Raw genomic sequence first — 23,204 nt, 5'->3', positions numbered from 1 at the left:
TGATACCCTGGTAGGCTTATATGCTTAGAGGCAATAAATTACTATCTAATTCCCCTAACTCCATGACCTGTTTAGTCAGCAAGAATCAAATGTGATGATTCCCAAACTAGTTAAGGACACCTACACTTACTTTTCATTAAACACTATGTAAACCAACAAAATATGACTGCAAAAAAAATCACTGTTCTTTTGAAAACTAACACAGCTACTTTGGAAAGATTTGATACAAAGAAATCAATAAGAAAATTTTTGCTAAGTTAGGTATGGGTGAGATGACCAAGTACCAGGCAGGGAGGGAGTGATCACAGGATTCTCACTCAATTCAGTTAAAGAAACTGAAACTGAATGCAAAAAAAGACAACATAGAAAGCTTTTTTTAAAGATTCTTTTTATTTATTTGAGACACAGACAGACAGTATGAGCAGGGAAAGGGGCAATGGGAGGAGATTCCCTGCTGAACAGGGAGCCCAGTGTGGGACTCCATCCCAGGACCCCGAGGTCATGACCTGAACCGAAGGTAGATGCCTAACCTATTGAGCGACCCAAGTGCTGTGATAACTCAGAAATCTAATCTGCAGGCCAGTTTCCAGAGAAAAGACCTGGCACTGTTTCAATGGAGAATAAATGTACATATTTTTTTCCAAATAAAATGCTAAAAACTGTATGTACCATTCCCTAAGAGTACTTGTTTAAACTGACTTTTTTAGTTAATCAACCAAAGACTGACCGTGCTAGTGTCAGAGAGAAGGACTTCATTTAAAACCGTAATTTCACAGTCATCTACAGAAAGCCACCTGCTCCTTACACTGGTGACCAAATTAGCCTGGACCTTTCTCTCCGGAGACAATTTCAGACCTTACATCATAGTTATGTATTACATCATGGGAGGGGGTCTCGGTTCATAATCCTGGCCATCCTACTCATCAACTGTATACCTTTAGGTCGATCACTTTCCCTGCCTCAGTTACACGTTGTTGAAGTTCTTGAACTTCATGATGGCATTCTAAATTGTATAACTGGGGTGCCTATGTGGTTAAGCATCTGCCTTTGGCTCAGGTCATGATCCCAGTCTCTTGGGTTTGAGTTCCACATCAGGCGCTCTGCTGAGCAAGGAGCCTGCTTCTCCCTCTGTCCCTTCCTCCTGCTCCTGCACTCTCTCACTCTCAAATTAAATCTTAAATAAATAAATAAATAAGTAAATCATATAACTTAGCCTCAGTGAACAAATGCTATTAGGTAATATTAGTACTCAATTTACCATTTATGCATTTGTTCTCAGATAAACAAAAGTTGCATAACACATGACTAAATAACTCGGAACATCTGTGAATACTGGGTTAGGCAGCGTTTGCTGTGAAAAGCAAACCCAAACTCACAGTGCCATGATAGAGACCCATTTCACTTAACCAAGAATGGTTTTACTACTTTAGAAATGGGTTTTACTTTATAGTGTAGATTCCCCAAGTATTCAAAAAGAAAGTATTTACAACCCATACATTTATGGTCAACTGATTTTTCACAAGGATGCCAAGACCATTTAATGGGGGGGGGGGAACAGTCTTTTCGAGTGCCTACTACTGGGACAAGTGAATATCTACATGCAAAAGAATGAACTTGGAACAGCAACGTCACACATACACAAAAATACTCAAAATGGATCAAAGATTTAAATGTAAGAGTCAAAACTGTAACACTCAGAGAAAACAGGTGAAAATCTGTATGACTTTGGATCGGGAAAAGCTTTCTTAGACATGATACACAAAGCAATAAGAAATATTAGATAAGCTGAACTTGATCAAAATAAAAACTTTCGTGTGTCAAAGGACACTACGGAGAACGTGAAAAGACAACCCACAGAATGGGAGAGAGTATCTGCAAATCATTTGTCTGACAAGGATCTAATAACCAGTATATGCAAATATACTCTTAGAACTCAACAACAAAAAGACAAATAACCTAATTTAAAAACAAGCCAAAGACTTTTGAATAGACATTTCTCCAAAGATGATACACAGACGGTCAAGAGCACATGTCGGGATGTTCGACATCCTTAGTCATTGGGGAAATGCGAATCAAAAGCACATGCAGATGCCACGTCACACCCACTAGGACAACTATGGTAAAATAAGAAAAAGAAAAAGAAAAAAAAAGAAGAAGAAAAGTGCTGGCAAGAAGGCGGAGAAGCTGGAACCCTCCTGTATTGTCGGTGAGAATGTAAAACAGTGTGGCTAAGGCAGCAAACAGCTCAGTAGCTCCTCAAGAAGTTACACACGTACAATTACCCAGCAGTTCTACGTCTAGGGGTATGACACCGACAGAACTGACAACAGATGTTCCTGCCACAACCTGTACATGAATGTGTACAGCAGCGCTGCTCGTAACAGCCAAAAGAGTATATACCCAACGTCCATCAACTGATGAATGGATACATAAAATGTGGAAGAGCCTCTTACACAACCATAAAAAGGAATAAAATGTTACATGCTACAACACGAGTGAAGTCTGAAAACATTCTACTCTCAGGTTAAAGGAAGCCAGACACAAAAGGTCACGTGTTATACAATTCCACTGATATGAGATGTTCCAGAAAAGGCAAATCCATAAAAACAGAAAGTAGATTCATGATTGCCAGGGAATAAGGGGAGGGGAGAATTGGAAGTAAGAGGTTTATTTTTCGGGTGATGGAAGCATTTTGGAATTAGACAGAAGTGACGTATGTACCATATACACAGTAAATATACTAAAAACCAGAGAAGAGTACACTTTAAAATGGCAACTATTATGCTTTGTGAATTATATATATATTTTTTAAGATTTTTATTTATTTATGTGACAGAGAGAAATCACAAGTAGATGGAGAGGCAGGCAGAGAGAGAGAGAGGGAAGCAGGCTCTCTGCTGAGCAGAGAGCCCGATGCGGGACTCGATCCCAGGACTCTGAGATCATGACCTGAGCCGAAGGCAGCGGCTTAACCCACTGAGCCACCCAGGCGCCCCTGTGAATTATATTTTGATGAAAAATGAAACAACTTAAATATCAACAAGCTAAATGCTAGGATACATTAAAAAAAATCCAAAGTAACACTAATCACAGGAACAATGGTGTAGCTACATGAATTTCAGACAAAGCAGATTTCAGAGAAGGAAAATTATCAGGCATAAAGAGCAGCATTACATAATGATAAAGAAATCGACTGACCAAGAAGACACAATTATCCTTAAGGTATGTGTGCCTGATCAACACAGGTGAGACACAACCTAACAGAACTGCAGGGAGAAATAAACAATTCCATTATCACAGCTGGTGACTTCAACACTTCTCCATCATTAATGGGCCGATCCAGCAGCAGGGCAACAAGGATTCAGTCCAGACATGGCACACTTAACACCACCATCAATTACCGTACAACAGATGTACACAGACTATTTCGCCCAGTAATAGTGCACACACATTTTCTTAAGCTCATATGGAACACTCATCAAGACAGAATAATTCTGGGCCACAAAACACAACACATTTTTAAAAATAAAAATTATACCAAGTATGTTCTCAGACCGCAATGGAATTAAAAATCAGTAACAGAAGATAGTTGAAGAAGTCCAAAATACATGGAGATTAAATGACACACTTCTAAATGACAGGAGACCAGTCTCAACAAAATACAATGTAGCAAAATGTGTGGAATGCTGCTTAAAGGGAAAATACAGTACTGAATGCAAATATTAGAAAAAAAAAGATTAAAGTCAATAATCTAAGCTTCCATTTTAGGCAACAACAACAAAATCAAATCTAAAGTAAGGAGGGGCTCCTGGGTGGTTCAGTTGGTTAATCATCTGCCTTTGGCTCAGGACATGGTCCTAGGGTCCTTCCTGCTCAGGGAGGCTGCTTCTCCATCTCCCATTCTTCCTGCCTGTATTCCCTCTCTCACTGACTCTCTCTGTGTCAAATAAAATCATTAAAAAAAACCCTAAAGGAAGTAGAAAAAGAATAAAAATTAGAGCAGAAATCAATGTAATTAAAACCAGGAATTTTTTTTTTAAATCAATAAACCCCAAGTCTGTTTCTTTGAAAACATCAATAAAACAGATAGACCCTTAGCCAGTCAAACAAAGAAAAAAAGGTAGAAGACATAAATTACTAATATCAGATGAAAGAAGGGAGGGCTACTGCTAACAATCCCAATCACTGTAAATTCAACCAAACATTTATGGAATACTACACAATTCTCTAAAATCTCTTCCAGAAAGTAAAACTAGAAGGAGTACTTCCTAAATCATTCCTAAATCATTCTAGGAGATCATTATTACCCTGACACCAAAACCAATACTACAAGAAAAGAAACTACAAACTAGTATCTCTCATGAACACAGACACAAAAATCTTCAACAAAAATTAGCAAATAAAAGCAAACACTATATTAAAAAATTATACACCAGGGTCATGTAGGATTTATTCCAGGTATGCAACATTAGAAAATGTTCAACATTAGAAAATCAATGTGATCCATCATATCAACAGAAAGAAAATCACATGATCATATCAATGAAGGGAGGAAAAAAAAATTTAACAAAATCCACACCTCTTCATTATTAACCCTCAGGAAACTAAGAATAGGAGGACTTCCTCAACTTGATAAAGAATGTTTCCAAAAATTCACAGCTAACATGATATTAATACTGAGAAAATAGAAGACAAGGAATCAAGGCAAGGATGTCCCTTCTACTACTACTATTCAATACTATACTGGAAGGCCAAACTAATGAAATAAGGTAAGAAAAGGAAACAAAAGGTATACAACCTGGGAAAGAATAAAACTTTGTTCACAGATGACATGACTGTCTACAGAAAATACAAAGACTTCACACCCCACACCCTCCTGAAACTAGTCAAGTGATTATAGCAAGTCTGCACAATACACAGTTAAAATACAGAAGTCAATTGCTTTCCAATGATGTATCAGACAAAGGGCCAGTATTCAAAATTTATAAAGAATTTATCAAACTCAACATCCAAAAAACAAAAAAATCCAGTCAAGAAATGGACAGAAGACATGAACAGACCAAAGAAGACATCCAAATGGCCAACAGACACATGAAAAAGGGCTCCACGTCACTCAGCATCAGGGAAATACAAATCAAAACCACAATGAGACACCACCTTATATCAGTCAAAATGGCTAAAATTAACAAGTCAGGAAACAACAGATGTTGGCGAAGATGTGGAGAAAGGGGAATCCTCCTACACTGTTGGTGGGAATGCAACTCTGGAAAACAGTATGGAGGCTCCTCAAAAAGTTAAAAATGTAACAACCCAATGACTTAGCAATTGCCCTATTAGATGTTTATCCAAAGTACACAAAGTGATTTGAAGGGGCAAAAGCACCCCGATGTTTATAGTCAAACTATTGAAAGAGCCCAGATGTCCATCAACAGATGAATGGATAAAGATGTGGTATACATACACACACACACAGACACACACACACACACACATTACTCAGCCATCAAAAAGAACAAAATCTTGCCATTTGCAAGGACATGGATGGAACTAGAGGAAGACAAATACCATATAGTTTCAGTCACATGTGGAACTTAAGAAACAACAGATGAATATAGGAGAAGGGAAGGAAAAATAGAAACAGACAGGGAGGCAAATCACAAGAGACTTAACTACAGGAAACAAACTGAGGGTTACTGGAGAGGGGAAAGTTGGGGTAACTGGGTGAGGGGTATTAAGGAGGGCACTTGTTGGGATGAGCTCTGGGTGTTGTATGCAACCATGAATCACGAAATTCTAACCATGAAACTAAAAGTACACTGTATGTTAACGAGATTGAATTTTAATTAAAAAATTTAAAAAGTCAATTGCTTTTATATATACCAGCAATGTACAAGTGGAATTTGAAGTTAAAAACACAAGACCATTTACATTAGCATACCAAAAAAATTAATACTTAGGTGCAAATCTAAAAATATGCACAAGATCTATATGAGAAAAAGTATAAAATTCTGATGAAAGATAACAAGCAAGGTAAGATGTGAAGTGGAAAGAAAGTCCATAATCTTGGGTAAGAACACTCAATACTGTTAAGAGGTCAGTTCTTCCCAAACTGATCGACAGACTCAATGCAATCCCAATCAAAATGCCAGGAAGTTATTCTGTGGATAGCAACATGTTGACTCTAAAATTTGGATGGAAAACTGGAAAACCAAGAGTCCCAGAGTAGTCAACAAAATATTAAAGAGCGGGGAAAAAAAGGAAATTGAGGATTGCCACCACCCAATCTCAAGACTTACCATTAAAGCTATAGTGATTAAGACAGAAGGTGCCTGGCAAAAGAGACAGGTGCTTGGAACAGAGTGGAGAGCCCAGAACAACATCCACACACACAGGCAAAGGCAACTCAATGGCAAGGACAGTCTTCAACAAATGGAACCGAACAATGGGACATTGATAAGAAAAAACAAACAAATGAAAAGAATAAAAACAAACTTTTCACACCTTTCACAAAACCTAAACGTAAAATGCAAAACTTCTTAAAGATGACATAAGAAAAAATGTAGGGATCCTTGGATTTGGCAATGACTTTTCAGATATAAAACCAAAAGCATGATCTACGAAAGAAAAAAACTGATGAGAGGGATTTTGTTAAAATTAAACTTCTCTGTAAAAGACACTGTTAAGAGAATGAAAAGACAGGACAACTGGGTGGCTCAGTTGGTTAAGCAGCTGCCTTTGGCTCAGGTCATGATCCCAGCGTCCTGGGATCGAGTCCCACATTGGGATCCTTGCTCCGCAGGGAGCCTGCTTCACCCTCTGACTCTGCCTTCCACTCTGTCTGCTTGTGCTCACTCTCGCTCGCTCTTTCTCTGACAAATAAATAAATAAAATCTTAAAAAAAAAAAGAGAGAGAGAATGAAAAGACCAGTCACAGAGTAGAGAAAATATGTGCAAAACACAGCCATGGTAAAGGACTTAAAATAAGAAATATAATATAAAGATGTCTTAGTAGCAACAAGAAATCAAACCTAATTTAAAAATGTGAAAAGAGCGGTGGCTGGGAAACCCAGTCAGTTAAGCATCTGCCTTTAGCTCAGGTCCTGGGACTGAAATCCACACTGGGCCCCCGGCTCAGCGAGGAGCCCGCTTTTTTCCCTCTCCTGCTGCCTGCTGCTACCTCTCCGTATGCTTGTGCTGTTAATAAATAAATAGAATCTTTAAAAACGAAAAAAATAAAGGATCTGAAAAGATGCTCAACTTTGTATGTCATTAAGAAATTGCAAATTTAAACAAGGTACTATTACATATCACGTAGAATATAAAAAATCCAAAGCACTAGTAATACCAAATGCTAGCAAGGATGTGGGACAACTGAACTCTCATTCACTGTTTGGACAGAATGCAAAATGGGAGGCACTGTGTGAGACAGCTTGGCAGTTTCTCACAGAACTAAATACATTCTCACTATAAGATCAGTAATTGTGCTCCTTTGTATTTACCCAAAAGAGCTTAAAACTAGTGTCCACACAAAAACCTGCACACGGATATTTACAGCAGCTTTATTCTCTGAAGTGCCAAAACTTTGAAAAAATCCAATCTCCTTCAGTAGGTGAACAGGTACACTGTGCCACACCCACACAACGGATTATTAGACAATTAAAAGATGAATTATTAAGCCACAAGACTTCGAAAAACCTTAAATGCATATTGCTAAGTGAAGGACCAGTCTCAAAGGCTAAATACTATATGATTCCAACTCTATGGCATTCTGGAAAAGGTAAAAATTAACCAACATTTTAATTTTTATTTATTTTTTAGGTCATCTCTATACCCAATGTGGTGGCTAGAACTCACAACCCTGAGATCAAGAGTCAGATGCCCTAGCAACTAAGCCAGCCAGGTGCCTCTAAAAAGGTAAATCTCTAGACAGTAAAAAGATCCTGGGCTGAGGGGTGAGCAAGGAGGGTGCAGAGAGAGGAGAAGAAACAAATAGATGAGGTACAGGGTTTTTCAAGGCAATGAAACTAGGCTGTAAGATACCAACAGTAGGTAAATAACATTATACATTTGTCAAGACCCACAGAACTATAGAAAGAGGAGTGAACCCTAATGTAAACCATGGATTTTAATTAATACTGTATCAATTCTGGTTCATCAGTTGTAACACATGTACCACAACAATGTAATACATTAATAATAGGAGATAGTGAAGTTAGAAGAAAAATATCTGTACTCAGGGGTATTTCCTATCTGAACCCAGTTATAGTACAAATCCCCCAAAAGGCCAGAAGTTGGGAGATCACAAGAGGTGTTGGAACACAGAAAAATAAATGAGCAAACCAGACAAGCTGCAGGTAATTAAGAACCATTAACCATGAGAGAAGCAGTGACATCACTCAAAATTAAAACCAAGTAGAGTTTAAAAGTTTAGCTACTTTACTAACTAGCTGCAATCAGGGATGGCAAACAAAGACTAATTCAAAGTAACCTGGGAATTAATCATTTAAAACTTACCAATAATCTGAAATTAGTAGCTTTAATGCTATGAAAATTACATAGAATTTGGAAAGATTGAAGTTCTCTAAGCTGCCAAGAAGTAAAACACTCCTTCCCAGATACATGGACTTATAAAATCACTATATACTATCTCCACGAGAAGCAGAATCCCCAAGAACCATCACTCTGTAATGATGAGAAGTACTAAGAGGGCATATGAAATTTATGAAACATGTCCCATTTCATCGAGACAAAAAACCAAAATAGTTAAGCACTAATCTGCACACTACATAGGGGTTGAAAGACATAGAAAGTTTGTGTGAGCTCACGTATGTGTGTGTTTCCAACCATTCTTGAAAACAAAGGACAACAGAGATGAATAAATGTCCCTGTATATCCCATAAATATTCCTCAAATATTTATCATGCAACTCCAGCTCTGCTCTAAGACCTGGGGACACAGTCATGAAAAGAAAAGACAAGGTCTCTGCTTTTAAGGAGCAGATATTCTAATGCAGAAATGAGAAAATAAATATGTAAACAAACATTATATTAATGAACAGTGATCAAATAGTGATTAATGAATAGTGATCACAGCTAAAAAGAAAACAGGACACAGTAAAGGTTGAGTGACAAATGGGATGTATTTTAACTTGGATGAACCAGTAAATATAGAACAATGAGTTGAGATCCAAATGACACAAAAGAGCTAGCCACCGGAAGTGTGGGAAGAGTGTTCCCACCCAAGGTATCAGCATGTATACAAAAATGTCCTTGTAGCTCTTCCCTCCAGCCCCTGCTCTCAAATCTCTGACCCAGCTAGGTGGGGACATAATCTAGGACTTGTGTCTCCCAAAACTCATTCTAAATCTTTGTTCGGTGACTAAATTATTCAAGCTTGAGAAATTAAAAACATATGCTAACAAGATCTTCCCACCATCTACAGAGAGATCATCTTAAAAGCATCATGAAATAGTAACACTAAAATTCTAAAAAACTTCTGTTCTAACATTTTAATCAATTTTATATCAAACTCCTTTCTTGAATTTATATACCCATTTGACATATTTATGAAGAGACAAAAAAACCCAACAAACCCTACATTCCGTAATGTATTTATCCATCTAACAAATATTTGAGTACCTAATTACACTCTGTTCCAGCTGATTTCTTCTCTTTATCTCTTTTTTCCCCTCAATTTAACACCAATCATAATCTATGTAGGCTTTTCGTTCGCTTTTCAAAATTAATTTCTTGAGCTATTTAAAGGAATTATCCAGTGCTAGAGTTCTCAACACTGGTCACACATTAGAATCACTTAAGGAACTTTTTTTTTTAAGATTTTATTTATTTATTTGACACAGAGAGAGAGATCACAAGTAGGCAGAGAGGGAGGGAATCATGCTCCATGCTGAGCAGAGTGTCCCATGCAGGGCTCGACCCCAGGACCCTGAGACCATGACCTGAGCTGAAGGCAGAAGCTTAAACCTCTGAGCCACTAAGGCACCCCCTCACCTGAGGAACTTAAAAACAAAAAGCCCAAAGGGCACCTGGCTTGTTCAGTCACTGGAGTGTGCAGGTCTTGATCTCAGGGTTGTGAGTTCAAGTCCCATGTTGGGTATAGAGATTACTTAAAAAAAAAAAAGAAAGAAAGAGCCCAAGCCCCAGTTTGTGATTAATTTGTTTAAATGTTTCAAGAAATTTGATGCTAAATGTTGTAAGACTAGTTAAATAACAAAAAGATATATTTACATAATACTTCTTGCTCTCAAATTTTGAACAAAGAACTTACTAATAATCAATGACTTAGTAGGCCAACATTTTATTTAAATAAGTTTTATGGTACTACAAAGAGTGAATTAGAAAATCAAAAGCAAGGAGAAATGGGCATGATGTGAACATGGGGAAGCAAGAGAAAGCAAGAAAGTATGTGACCGGGAAGCGAATGCTTAGCTCTGAGATCCTTCTCTGAGAGAAGGACAGATTAAAACCTAAAAAAAAAGAAAAGAAGGATCCCATGCACTCAAGGAAAGAGAAGTCCCCCAACATCCCTCCTGCTTTTTCCAATATAAACACACAGCTGGGCCGACTTACCACATCCTGGTTGGTACCGACTTTATCAACTTTTCTATTTAAGCCAAACTTGACCGGTCAATGATGGATGGGCTGTGTGCCAAGTTTACCAGTTGTACAACTGACTGTGTAATGGCTGAAACTGAGAAACCGGGGTGAAAGTATCAAGAGGCTCTAAAGATTGCGAAAGAGCCAAGATTCAAATGATTACCACATACACACAAGACAAACTATGCAGATGACTGCTCAGTATGGAAGTACTTCAGAGTGTTACACTGTGGCATCAGCTGACCCAGACCCAGAAAATTGCTGGAGTTCCCATCATGGACATCTCTAACCATATAGACGACACTGAGCAAATGCCAGATGATGATGGAGCCCCTCACTCCTATGTCTTAATAGAGTTCCTCAGCTCTCCTTTACCAACTTTTCCTGTTGCCAGTTCATACAAGCAATTCTCCTTACCCAGTTCCTCTGTTCTGAGCTATGGCTAAAGACACTCACTTTTATGTTTTGAAACTGATTATCTTGTACCATTTTACTTTTTGTTGCATCTTTTTATAAATCAGATGACCACTCACAAGACAAAAAAAAAAAAAAAAGTAATGGAAAGGAAAGATCAAAAGGGAGGACAACAACAACAAAAAAACAGTTCTTTTTTGCCGGGAACCCTTCTTACAAGTGCCAATCAGATAAACTTTATCTGATGTTACATCGTCACAACTCCTCTATCATCAGGGAAAGTAGTTCACATAAGAAAATTTCTCTATAAAATGAGTCCCAGGCTTACATTCCATATTTGGCTAATTAGAATTTCATTACGATGTCTGTCTCACACTGATGCGGAAGAGAATGGAATCTTGTCATCAAGACGTGACATCGAACTAAGAACCCACAGGGTAAGCACTCAGATCCTGTGATACGAAGTCGGCTCCTGGGGATGGGCAACCCTGGGCAACAGTGGCTGACCTGTGGGCCTGCGGCTATCTGCCGTCTGTCACTCTTCCTTGTTCCTCCTCTGTCAGCTGCTATCTCCAGCTGCTGTCAACAAAGTCCCCCTCAAACAGCCATCACTTCCCTCTGGTCCCATTTACCATAGCTAAGCTCCAGGCCAGGCATCCAGATCACCAGCTCTGTGGGAACTTCTTCTAAGGTAAGAGGTGGCCCTATTGGTGAAATGCAGGTGCCAAGGCATGCGGACATTGTGCCATCTTCTGCGCTATTCTTAATGTTCTGATTGTCCCACTTCCCTCAGTTCCCACCTGTGGCCTCTGGAAAGGAACATATTACAGTAGGATTTCCAAGGACTGATGCGTGGGGGTCAGGAGATCTGGCCTGTGATTGGCCCCAACTAGCTGTGTGGCTTTAAAGGAAGTCATCACACCTCAGGCCTCAGTTTCCTTATCTGCAAGCCAGGATGGACTAGAGTCTTTTCAGAGGAGCCCGCAAAGATCACATAGATAAGCACCACCTCATTATACTAACAAGCAAACAGAAGGCCGGAGGCGAGTGATTTGCCCCAAGTCAGACATAAGCAGGCAGAGAGCAGAGCCGAGGATGGGACCCACATCTGCAGGTCACAGCTAATCAGCCAGCACAGTACAAACAGATCTGAGCAGCTGCTCATTCTTCCCCTTTTCCGTTTTGTCCATCAGAATGCATGCTCCCTGCAAACAAGGACACACAGGACCTGCTTCCTGCCTCAAAATTCCCAGTTCACCCAATTAGAACAGGGAGGAGCCTCAAGGACTTACCCCCCCACCCCCACACACGGTTCTTTTACCTATGGAACATGAGGGTACATACATTCACCGTCCAGAGGGCTCCTGCCTTCACTTCTCATGGAAAAGGTCATCATGTGCCTACCCAGGGTGCCAACGAAGCCACAGGTTCCAGAGAGGAACTGACACAGAGAAGTTCGAAGGAGGCAGATGGCTAATTGCAGAAACAAACTGTCTACCAAGGAAAACTACCCCATGGGGGACTGATTCTCTTTGAAATACGTTCGAGTGTGTGGGAAAATGGTTTTTCAAGAGCTGGTGGACTGACCAGTCACCTGGTACATACAAGATCACATCCGCATTCTGACAAGAGTGGCTTGCCTGCAGTGTAGACCAGGGACCAGAAAGACAAGGAAGGCACATGGAGACTGGGTGAGAAGCTTCTACGGTGTGATGGCAAGGGCGCACTGCAAAGGTACGAGAAGAGATGGAAAGAAGTATATGGACTCAAAAGGTTTAGTAAGCAAAATCCACAGGACTTGGTGTAACAGACTAGATTTTGGAAAGGTGACAGAGTAGGAGTTGACTTCTGGTTTCCCGACTCCAGGCTAAACGGATGAAGTGTTTACCGAGAGAGGCAATAGAATAAGAAAGGTGGTTTTCCGTGGAGGAGGTGCTCATGAATTCCGTCTTGAACCTGATGAGTCTGAGGGGCCACAGACACATCCGAGAAGAAAGGTCAGCAAGTCCGATACACAGAACTGGTGCTCAGGAGGCGTGTGGACCAGAGACAGGAATCTGCCTTACCTGCTGATAGGTGGTCATGAAGCTGCACAAAAGGTCATCTAGGAAAAGAAAGGAACACGGGGCTGAGCCCATAATCAGCATTCAGTGGCTACCAGGAGCATGACTTTGCACAGGAGACACATCAGAGAGGTAGAAGAAAGACAGGAAGCAATGCAGAGCATTTGGTCTACTGCGATGTCGAGTAAGGAGACAGAGAAAGGTCAGGTGCGCTGACTTAGAAACAGTTTTGGTAAGAACTCTTTAGTGGAATGACAGGGCCTGAAGGGTGGAAGGTGGGAAAGTCAAGTCAACCCCTGAGCACTGGCTGTGATGCACGACAGTGACAGGGCAATACCTAGAGGTGGGGCAGTCGCGACAGTGACAGGGCAATACCTAGAGGTGGGGCAGTCAAGTGGGAGAGGATCAAACAGGAGCGCATGATGGGAAGGAGTGCAGGGGAGAGGATCCTTGCAGGCTCCTGGAAGGGCGGGAGGGCATGGACTTCGCCAGAGTGGAGACTGAACCCGAGGAGGAAGGAGAGCCCCTCCCCGTACCAGGCGAAGAGGAGAAGGGGACAAATACAAGAATGGGATCATGATCAGCAGGATGGAAGAGGTCCCGTGGGATGGCTGCTAATTTTTCTGTACGACTGGAGATGAAAGAGGAAGGCTACTTGTGGTGTCAATAGCACATCCATGTAAATGGTCTAATTTATCTCTTATGCCACTTTCTCCCCCTACTACCAATACCTTATGTCCTGCTCATCTATTAGTTGGATGTCAACCCAAAGGATTTTCGGATTTCTAAGCCGACAAAGTATGATGTTGCCAGTGCCTCTGCCCCAGGTGACCCTTCCCCATCTGCCATTCCTGCACTTTGATCACCTACCTCTTTTGCATACCTTTCCCCTTCTATTTCTTATTAGATCTCATAAACATGACTTTTTAAGTAGTCTCCTGCCACCAGTCAGCTCGAACTCAACAGATATGACCATGCAACTTCCTGCTGTAAACCTGACTGCAGCTCTACCATGAAGACTGCATCAACGTGGACCCCTCAATGTATGCAGTGTCCAAGGTGCAACCCGCAGCCCCACCCCATCTCCCTTTCTACCATCCCAGTCTCATTCCAAAATGTGCCAAACAAGACACCTATGTAGAAATACAACCCCGACAGCAAGCTCTCCGCTCATTTCTGCCTCGGAACTGTAACTTAACAAAACATCTCTCTGATGGAAACAGAAATTGCAAATAACCTTTATCTCCAGCTCCCACATAGAAGATCAATACCACTTTACACAGAACAGCTGTTCCATGTATTTTCCTTCTATGTATGAAGGGGTCATGTTCATTAACACTACAAATTGTACATTATATTCAGAAATTTCAGAGCTTTGAAAGAATATGGAATTGCTGGCATTCTAGCCACTTTCCCAGTTTGCTCTCTTCCTACCTCTAAGTCCTACTTTAGAACTGCTATTTTGAGATTTCTGTTTTCCGAAGCTGCTTTGACCAAAGGCATTCTGTCAGCTCAGAGTGAGAAAGACGGCAGGGCTAGGAAGTGTTAGAAAATGCTAGTGTTAGGCCCAAAGAAAGCCTGACGAAGTCCAAAGACAGACAAGCTAAAGAGACTTCCGTGCTTTGAGATTCTTTAAGTCTATGTGTGTGCCTTTTCTTCTTCCAATGACCTCTCTCCTCATCACGTGTCCTTCATTAACAAAAGGTTTCTGGATCAGAGAATTCACTCTGTGCTCTCCTTCAGACACTCCATTCACTTTAACACCTTTTATTACAGTGGCTTAACATCACCATACAAGAACAAGAGTACAATATACCTTCGTCTAGACATCCCTACATATTAAAAATGATATGGCCACACCGCAGAGGATCCAGACATAAGCACTTTTAAAGCCAGAGTTTGGGAGATGTGATATGAATGCAAGTATCAAAAAGGAACTAGCTGGTTAACCCAAAAAAGAAAAAAACATATTATGACTTGAAGCCATAAAAAAGTAAGAAATTCAAACTCTTCAGAATTTTAGTTACCTACAGAGCCAAAACTTTTTAACACTGAAACCAGCTACTAAATCCCAATCCTTAGAAATTAAACATATACGTTTTGATAGTTTAAGTACAGACCCAGAGGGATACAGAAAACAGATAAAGCTCCTCCTGGCTCTGATTCAAACCTTGGGACATTTTCAAGGCTATGTCTGATGAACCTTTCCTGTCAGTAAAGTCTTTTCAGTTTAAATTTCTATTCTGTAAGTTTATGTCCTACAGTTATCTGCTGCCAGCTTGAGGCTGACTTCACCAAGAGAAGTAGGGCAACATTAGAAAAGGAGCTTGGTATGCTTTGTAGTACTGGACCAGAACCAGTAAGGACAGTACAGTCTTTCAGATTTCTCATTCTGAGCTTAAGACGAAAGTCAGGCATAAACGTTAGCTTAAGTGCCTTTTTGACCCGATTCCTGGTAAGTACGTGTGTTCAGAGATGTGTTCAACTCACAGTCGCTGAGCTTCTAGGCACAAGGCACTGGGAGGCTTCTGTCAGGCTGGGGGAGTGGCGGTCTTACTGTGCCGCACGGTACCAGAGGCGGGTCCTAGGGGTCCGGGGCTTTTACGTTTAGCTCAAAACCACTTGCCCTGAACTTTCAGGCTTTTTCATTCAATGTGCATGATTTCACAGGAGTGCTTTCTCCAGGTTGCACCTAGCCCACCCGAGGCCAAGAGACTCACTGCGAAGTGCAGTGAGGTCCCTGCCGAGGACCCGTCCGGGGCGGGGACGGCCCAGGAAGCCCGCAGGAGAAGCCCGAGGAGAGGCCCCGGAGGGCCAAGGAGGGCAGGCCACCCACAGCCCAGCTCCGGGGAGCAGAGCCCAGGCGCGCACCTTCATGAACACGTCCTTGTTGAAGCAGAGCCTGTCCAGCCCCTTGGGCAGGTTCATCCTACTTCTCTCCATTCCGCCGGCCGCCGCCTCTCAGCACCGACACTCGAGCGAGGAGGAAAGGTAGGAGGCTGCGCTCCTACCAACGCTACCGGTGAAGCCACGGCGTTTCCACCGAACAGAAGGCACTGCTTCCTCCAACATGGCAGCGTCTGTGCCCCGGCCAATGAAAGAGGACTCCGCAGGCCCGCCTCCGCCTGCCTCCGCCAAGAGAGGGGTGCGGACCGCTAACGCCGAGCCAGCAGGTGATGCGGCCCCCATGCGGCGGAGGGCGACACTACAACCTCGAGTAAGTTTCTGCGGAGCAGCCCCGCCGCTGGTGATGCGGGGTGAGCGGGAGAGGGGAGGGCGGGTAGGGTCAGGGGCGCTCCCTCCCCACCTCGCCGTTTCCCTCGGAAAATCGGCCTGCGAGCCTCTTCCAGGACCTTCTCCCGAGATTGTCCCGTGGGACGCATAGCTGTGGCGGGATGCTGGCCCTTTACTTCTGCGGCCGGGTGTCCAGAGTGGGGGGCGCGTCCCGGTGTCAGGCCTCCGGTCCCCTTGCGCCGCCGCTGCAGCCGCCTGGGCGCGGAGTCCTCTGTGGGAACCCGGCTTCCGCCCTTAGCCCCCGCACCCACCCGCGAGCGTGGCTTCTCCCCCGCCAAGCTTGGCTCCAGCGATCAGTAGGGAGGAAGGTGGTCAGCTGGCAGCCTCGGGTCGTCTGGGCAGCTCCCAGCTCCACTTCGGCTCAGCTGCTGGGAGGCCACAAGTCTGGGTTCTCAGAGCTCTTAAAGAATCACCTCGCTACTGGCTGACAAAACGCAGCCGACAATTAGATGTGGGAGCATGTTTATGTCCAGTCCGCTCTAGAATGGGCGGAATCCTGTGTTTGGCTAGCGTTGGTTCAATCGCCACACCTGCCCCCCCTCCTCCTGCCGTCCACCCCACATTTATTTTGAGATTTTTCTTTCCTCTTCCCTTGCTCTTTCTCCCACTGTCCTCCCCTTTAGTGGGAATGTCATGGTCAAATGATGATTCATTTCTCTTTTTTTTCTCCGTAAGACTCTGACAGCTCAAACCACAGATCTCACGCATGCCCTTCAGGCTGCAGCTTTGCTGTAATAGCCCAGGCCTGGGCTGCCCCTCCCAATGCTGTGATCTCCCAGAGATAGCACAAGCAGTCCTTAGAAAGGGATGGGACACAGCAAGACAATGGCTTACAGTGAGTCTTGCATTCGAGTCACTCCAAACGGGAAACTGGTCACTTTTTTTAAAACGTGAGTACAGGGACACCTGGGTTGCTCAGTTGGTTAAGCAGCTGCCTTTGGCTCAGGTCATGATCCCAGCGTCCTCGGATGGAGTCCCACAAGGGCTCCTTGCTCGGCAGGGAGCCTGCTTCTCCCTCTGCCTCTGCCTGCCATTCTATCTGCCTGTGCTCGCTCTCCCCCTCCTCTGATAAATAAATAAAAAAAAATCTTTAAAACCTGAGTACAGAATCTGAAACAATACATTCCCTAGCAGTGGGCCTGGCAAGGCCTTGTTGAGGAAAACGTTCCCAGTCAATATCCAGAGACTATGACAGGTAGAATAAGAGCTGGAATCTTATTTGGAGAATCAGAATAAATTGCCAGGGGAACAACTATGAAATTGCATTCTATGCCCTGTTGTGGTCATTTGGATATAGGGAATGAAAGCCTCATTATTTGGTCTTTGTTTGTTTACTCTTATTATGAAAATTCTCAAGCATACACCAAAATGTGTAGAGCAGAAGGATCCCGCCCCTTCCGAGTACTTATCACTCTGCTTCCCCAACTGTTTCATAGGCCCTCCTCCTTCTACTGCCCCCGAAGTACCTGTATTTTTGTTTTTGGGGAGGGGGGAGGTCTGGAATATATTTTAAAGTAAATCCCAAACATCACATCATTCCCTGCTCCCCAAATACCTTGGTTTACACATCAAAGAAGGAGGAGGAAGAGGTGGAGTAGGGGAAGACTGAGAAGGAGGAGGGATGAAGAAGAGAGATTTCCGCACAGGCCCACTATGCCAGAATCAATAGGTGTAATAAGCTATTCCGATTGGCTCTGAGAGGCATGACTTTTAGCCCAGGGCCACAGTACTAATAAGCGACAAGGGCAAATTCAGGCAGCGCAAACAGCAAGGCCCACACTCATCACCAAGGCACCGAGACGGGGGGGCAAGGGTGCCAGACCGATGGAATAAAGTTGTCTGGGAACCCCACCTGCCCTAGAAGTCCAGATGAGCGAGTAGTTGAACTGTTTTTTACCTTCATTGTCATTCCTTTCTGAAATTATTGCCGGCCTTTGGTAAAGACATGAACCTGAGCTTGTGCAGCCTGGGGTACTGATCTTGGGGTTGCTGAAGAGAGTAGGTGCCAACAAAGAATGAAAATCCCTGCTGCCTGTTCTCCTTCCAAGAGTAAGGAGGGAACAGTCAAGAGCCCATACAGTGCACTGCCACTTGGAGCCCTGGCTGTGGCAGTGGCGTGGCCCACCAAAGCCAGGAGCAACAGGCAAGACCCCAGACCCCAAATGCTAATGGAACACCCTGGGGAGGATGAAGGAAAGGCAGAGAGTCAGCGGAAACCTTCCCAAAGTACATTTCCCTCAGTTTCATCTGGAAGCTGACATTCAGCTGGTACACACCCCTTCAGCCACACAAAGTTTGGTGACTAGCCTCTGGCCAGAACCTGCTGTGTGTCTCCCTACCCTAAACCCTTCCCAAGATCCCTACCATGGCCTCGTGATCCAGGCACTGGGCGTGTAACACTTGACTCTGCAGGGGTCCCCGGGCCAGCTTTTGGTTGGTTAGTTGTCCGCGCTGTTAAAGATTTGACTACTGGTACATGTTTGACTCTTGTCTTTGGTGATTGTACCTATTTCATAGGAAATAGAAGCTGGAATCCAGGAAACAGGCTGGAAGATTAAATTAAAAAGTGGATACAAAGCTTCTAATCAGAGCCAGACACAATCGGCGATCAACTATATCCCAGTCTCTCCCCTCTTCTTTGATACGTACTTTCCTTAATGAGGAATGAGACTTTAAGTTGACTTTTTTTTTATCTTCAAGTATCTCTCTCTCTCTCGATTCCCTAACTTCCCTCTCTTGCCTTTATTTCATCCTAGAACTTGTGCCCACGACTTCTTTTCTAAGTAAATATTAACCCCCTTTGACTCTGAATCTCTGGAAGATTCTCAGTTCCCTATTTTCGCTGGCACTGTGACAGGTCCTCATTTCTCCTTCCCACTCCTCTCTATTTATAGTTTTCACATTTTTTTGGCAGGTTGGCTACAGAACACTCAAAAATTGCAAAGAGAAATATTGTGTTCTGGAAATTCGTCCGAGCATTTTTTTCCAATATCGTCCTTATGCTCTTCTGATCCTCTCTTGAACTGTTGGACTAAAGCAGCTGACGCTTCCACCAGCAACCAGAGTCATCCTGTCCACTACTGTGGGAACAGAGGGTTTCCATTTGGAACTGCAGACTGAGCCTAAAGTCTGATGGCCCTTTGGTGCCAGGATAGCAGGTATGGGACGGGTGGGACATGGAGGACAAGCATCATGGTAGAGGTCTCCATTCGACCAGGAAAGCTCACAATGAGCCAACAGGTCCATTTCAACATCTTCTGTATTTTCCTTATAACCTGTTTCATTCCAGAGTGGATTTGAGATCATTTAATTTGATTCTTAAATATTTTCCATTCCAACCGGAAACAGACTCATTCTAGGGGCTCCCAAATTCTGCCTCATCTTCCTAATCAGTTAGTACCCCAAATTGGGTATGATAGTGCCAGAACATTCTTCCATGTGTATTTTATAACAGACTAGTATTTTATTAGTTTTTTTTCAAACTAATAAGAATAAGGGTAACTTTTTTTTTTTTTAAAGCATAGGCAAAATCACGAAAGACATTGAAATGAACCTAAAAGATTATAGTGTCTTCCAAGGGAAAACACGTGTTGTCTCATGTAACCTTCTGGGATGACCAATTCTATGGGATATTCTGTGCCTTTCTTGTCTTTGAGCTATTTTGCAACTCTATAGATTGTACATAATTGATGTGGATGTAGATGATCTTGTCTAGCTATATGTAAATGAATTTTGTCCACTGGAAGTAGAGTTGACCCCTTTTCCTTTGGTAGAAGGCAGTTTTGCATTCATTTGCATTCTATTTGCATATCTATTTGCAAATATCAAAGCAAATTCGTTTAAGTATTACTGATTGTATATGTGTCTGCCTGGAGATTTTTGCTTGAAATGGTGGTAACATCTTAGTGGTTCCCGAGCTAATGAATGAATTAAACAAAATCCCTTCACGCATTCATCTCATATTTGTAAAATGGTCCTTATTTAATCTTTTCGAGAAAATGATACACTAGCAAACCATGACAAGATTCTAGTAAATGAGAAGTGCAATGAAATCAAATCGGAATGAATTTTAGAATTACCTTTAATGTGGCCCATGCTATGCCAGAGGCAGAGAATGAATGAGTCTCAAAGCCATGGCTTCTGGCCTCCAGAAGTTACAATAATATGTGTCAACATTGACATGCCTGAGAAATGCATGTGACTTTCCCATCAGGGTTTCCCCGGGGGTTCAGTTAACCTTTCTCTTCCAAGCTACCCTCTCTTGTAGTGCTATCAACTGTGCCCTTGGTTTCAGCTCCCATTCCCTAGCCAACATCTCTCCCACTGATACATGACCATCTGTTTCTTTCCTACCCACCAGGCCCGTGTAACTGACTACCTACTCATGCTATTTCACTGATATCCCACCTGTGCCTCAAAACCCAGCATGTTCAAAACTTGATTCATCGTCATTTCTGAAAGAATGGCTTATCCTCTTTTGTTTTGTTTCTTTAGAAATGATTCTACCAATGCCAGCGGCATGCACCAGAAACCAGGAAGGAATCATACAGCTGAGCCAACCTGCTGTACTTTAAAACACTTGACCACAATTCTACAGTGGATACTCAACTCTGGCTTCAAACTCCCTTGTCTCTCTGGTGAGTTTGCTTTCCCTCTAATGGATGACCGTTTCACACCTTCAAGACTTGCCTCAACAATCCCTACCCCTACCTCTTCTGAACTATGTCACCTCACTCCCAGCTCCTGTCCTAAGGATGAGGGAGCAGAAGGCAAGCTGAGGACAAAGCAGAAGCTGGCGCCCTACACCCTCTCCCCATGCCATATGTGTAACATTCCTCATGCACTCCCGGCTGCCCTAAAGGAAAAACGATTCTTAACTGATAGAGATCCCAGTCTTGCAGGACAGGAGTTTCCCTCCATCTACAAATGTCCTAGCGACTTACAAGGAAGGAAGAAGCTTTCTCATCAATAGCCTGACTTCCAGACACCCATACCTCAGTTTCCGGAAGCCCTAACATCACCCTCCCCTCCATAAAATTGAGGGAGGCTAAGGGGGAGGGAAGTGTAATAAAACTGAATTTCTTCTAAGCCCAAAGCCCACTGACAAGGATGTGTGATAGGAGGAATGTAACATATCTCCAGGAAACTCCCAGCTGTCTTCATGCTTTCCCTCATTAGAGGCAAAAACAGCCTTGACTTGACAATAACCAGGTCTCCCTTATCCTGAAATTCTTCTTTAGCATATGACAGTCCTTCTGGACACCCCCTTTGTCCTCACCTTCCTCAGCTCCCAGTCAACCATGCCTCTGTCTGAGCAGCTCTTTCTGACCCTGGGTCCTGTCCCTGTGTTTTAATAAAACCACCATTTGCACCTAAGACGTCTCAAGAATCCTTTCTTGGTCATCAGCTCTGGACCTCACCCCACCAAACCTCACCTGTGTTCCAAAACTTCATCACTAGTGTCACACTTCAAGAAAGTAAAAGCCCCTTGTGCAGGAATTCCCTTATCTTACCACCACCCAATCAAATCTATACCTACATTTGTATCCATTTTTAATTTGTTTTTAGACATTTACTCAACAAATATTTAGTCGGTACCTACTGTGTGCTACACACTGCCCTGAGTGTTTGTAAATCTGTGGTGAACGACACAGAAAAGTCCCTGGCATCATGGAATTTACATGGTAATTGGAGAAATGTACAAGAAACACAGAAAGAGTTGAAGACAGAGCAGGTTTATTGAGAAGAGCAGACATCCCCAGCTGGGGTTTGTTCTTCCTTGTGCCTGAGATTTGTTCCCTCCAACCCTCTCCAGGACTCCACTCCCAGGGTCAATATCAAGTTCTTGTCCCAATGGATCCTTCCAGTCAGAATACAAATGACCTTTTTCTTAAAAACAAAAGGTAAAAGCCCAAAACAAAGACTTCCTTTAACCTTCGACCTTCCTATAACAACCTCCATATTTCTCTCCCCACCTCATTCCCAGCATAGCTTGTAAAATATTTGTCTACACCTGTGGGTGTAGGGTACCGTGTCCCCAAGGGTAGTTGAAAAATCTCTATAAAGAATCCTTATGTGCAGATCATTTTAAGGGAGTCCATTTCCAGATCCAAACTCCATGTGTGCTCTGTAGGATAGGTCATATGCCCATTCTTGGGTCTGATATCAGGATACTCCTCTACTTCCTGGAAGATCAAGACACTCCTCTCAGATCTTATTAGAGTGTAGGACTTGGGCTGATACCAAAGTTGAAATACCAGTTTTGTTTCAAATAATGCCCTTCTGTGGGCAGTCCTGGGGCTCTGCCTTTAGAGCTTCCTCTCCTTATTAAGGGTAAAGGTTAACATCCGAAAGGGGATTAGGGCAGATGTTGGAAGTGCTCTGACATCAGAATAACAATCAGTTTTGGTTAGTGACACTCATTCCTTCATATTTAAATTAAACTACATATTTTTAGGGACATAATAGGAAAAAGCACAAGTAAGGATTTTAATGGTTTCATTCCATTCCAGTGTGGTTTGGGAAATAAAATAACAGGAAATGAGACTGTTCTGCTTTAAAAGAAAAAAAAACAACTTGTAGCAGGCAAATGTTATTCCAATGAAGTCGATCTTTTCTTATCTCATTTTCTTTTTAAAGATTTATTTATTTATTTGGTAGACACACACACACACACACAGAGAACACAAGTAGGGAGAGCGGGGGAGGGAGAAGCAGGCTTCCTGCTGATCAGGAATGTGGGCCTTCATCCCAGGCCCCTGGGATCATGACCTGAGCCAAAGGCAGCTGCTTAGTGACTGAGCCACCCAGGTGCCCT

The 23,204-nt window shown here is 42.7% G+C and overlaps 1 protein-coding gene, 1 long non-coding RNA gene and 1 pseudogene across 3 annotated transcripts in view; 2 read left to right on the top strand and 1 right to left on the bottom strand.

Annotated features, from left to right (window-relative positions):
- LOC309861893 (conserved oligomeric Golgi complex subunit 2-like) overlaps positions 1 to 16,130 on the bottom strand; it is a gene marked incomplete at its 3' end in the record, with an annotated part of 31,182 nt that extends 15,052 nt beyond the window's left edge. Inside the window, exon 1 of the mRNA XM_082725202.1 lies at positions 15,965 to 16,130. Within this exon, the coding sequence (XP_082581328.1) occupies positions 15,965 to 16,036 (72 nt within the window). The 5' untranslated portion in view covers positions 16,037 to 16,130. The remainder of the gene's footprint in view (positions 1 to 15,964) is intronic.
- The window catches only part of LOC309860837, a 574,079-nt gene extending 552,524 nt beyond the window's left edge, over positions 1 to 21,555 (top strand). The window contains exon 2 of the long non-coding RNA XR_014309662.1: positions 20,882 to 21,555. This is a non-coding gene — a long non-coding RNA (uncharacterized lncRNA). The remainder of the gene's footprint in view (positions 1 to 20,881) is intronic.
- LOC309861894 (rRNA-processing protein FCF1 homolog pseudogene) lies at positions 10,332 to 11,488 on the top strand (annotated as a pseudogene). Its single transcript has 2 exons — positions 10,332 to 11,019; positions 11,467 to 11,488. The product of its transcript is annotated as an rRNA-processing protein FCF1 homolog pseudogene (transcript).
- Positions 21,556 to 23,204: the final 1,649 nt, after the last annotated feature.

This window comes from Mustela nivalis (assembly GCF_964662115.1).
Source record: "Mustela nivalis genome assembly, chromosome: 3".
Lineage (NCBI taxonomy): Eukaryota > Metazoa > Chordata > Mammalia > Carnivora > Mustelidae > Mustela > Mustela nivalis.
This window is presented reverse-complemented; position numbering and strand designations above follow the sequence as displayed.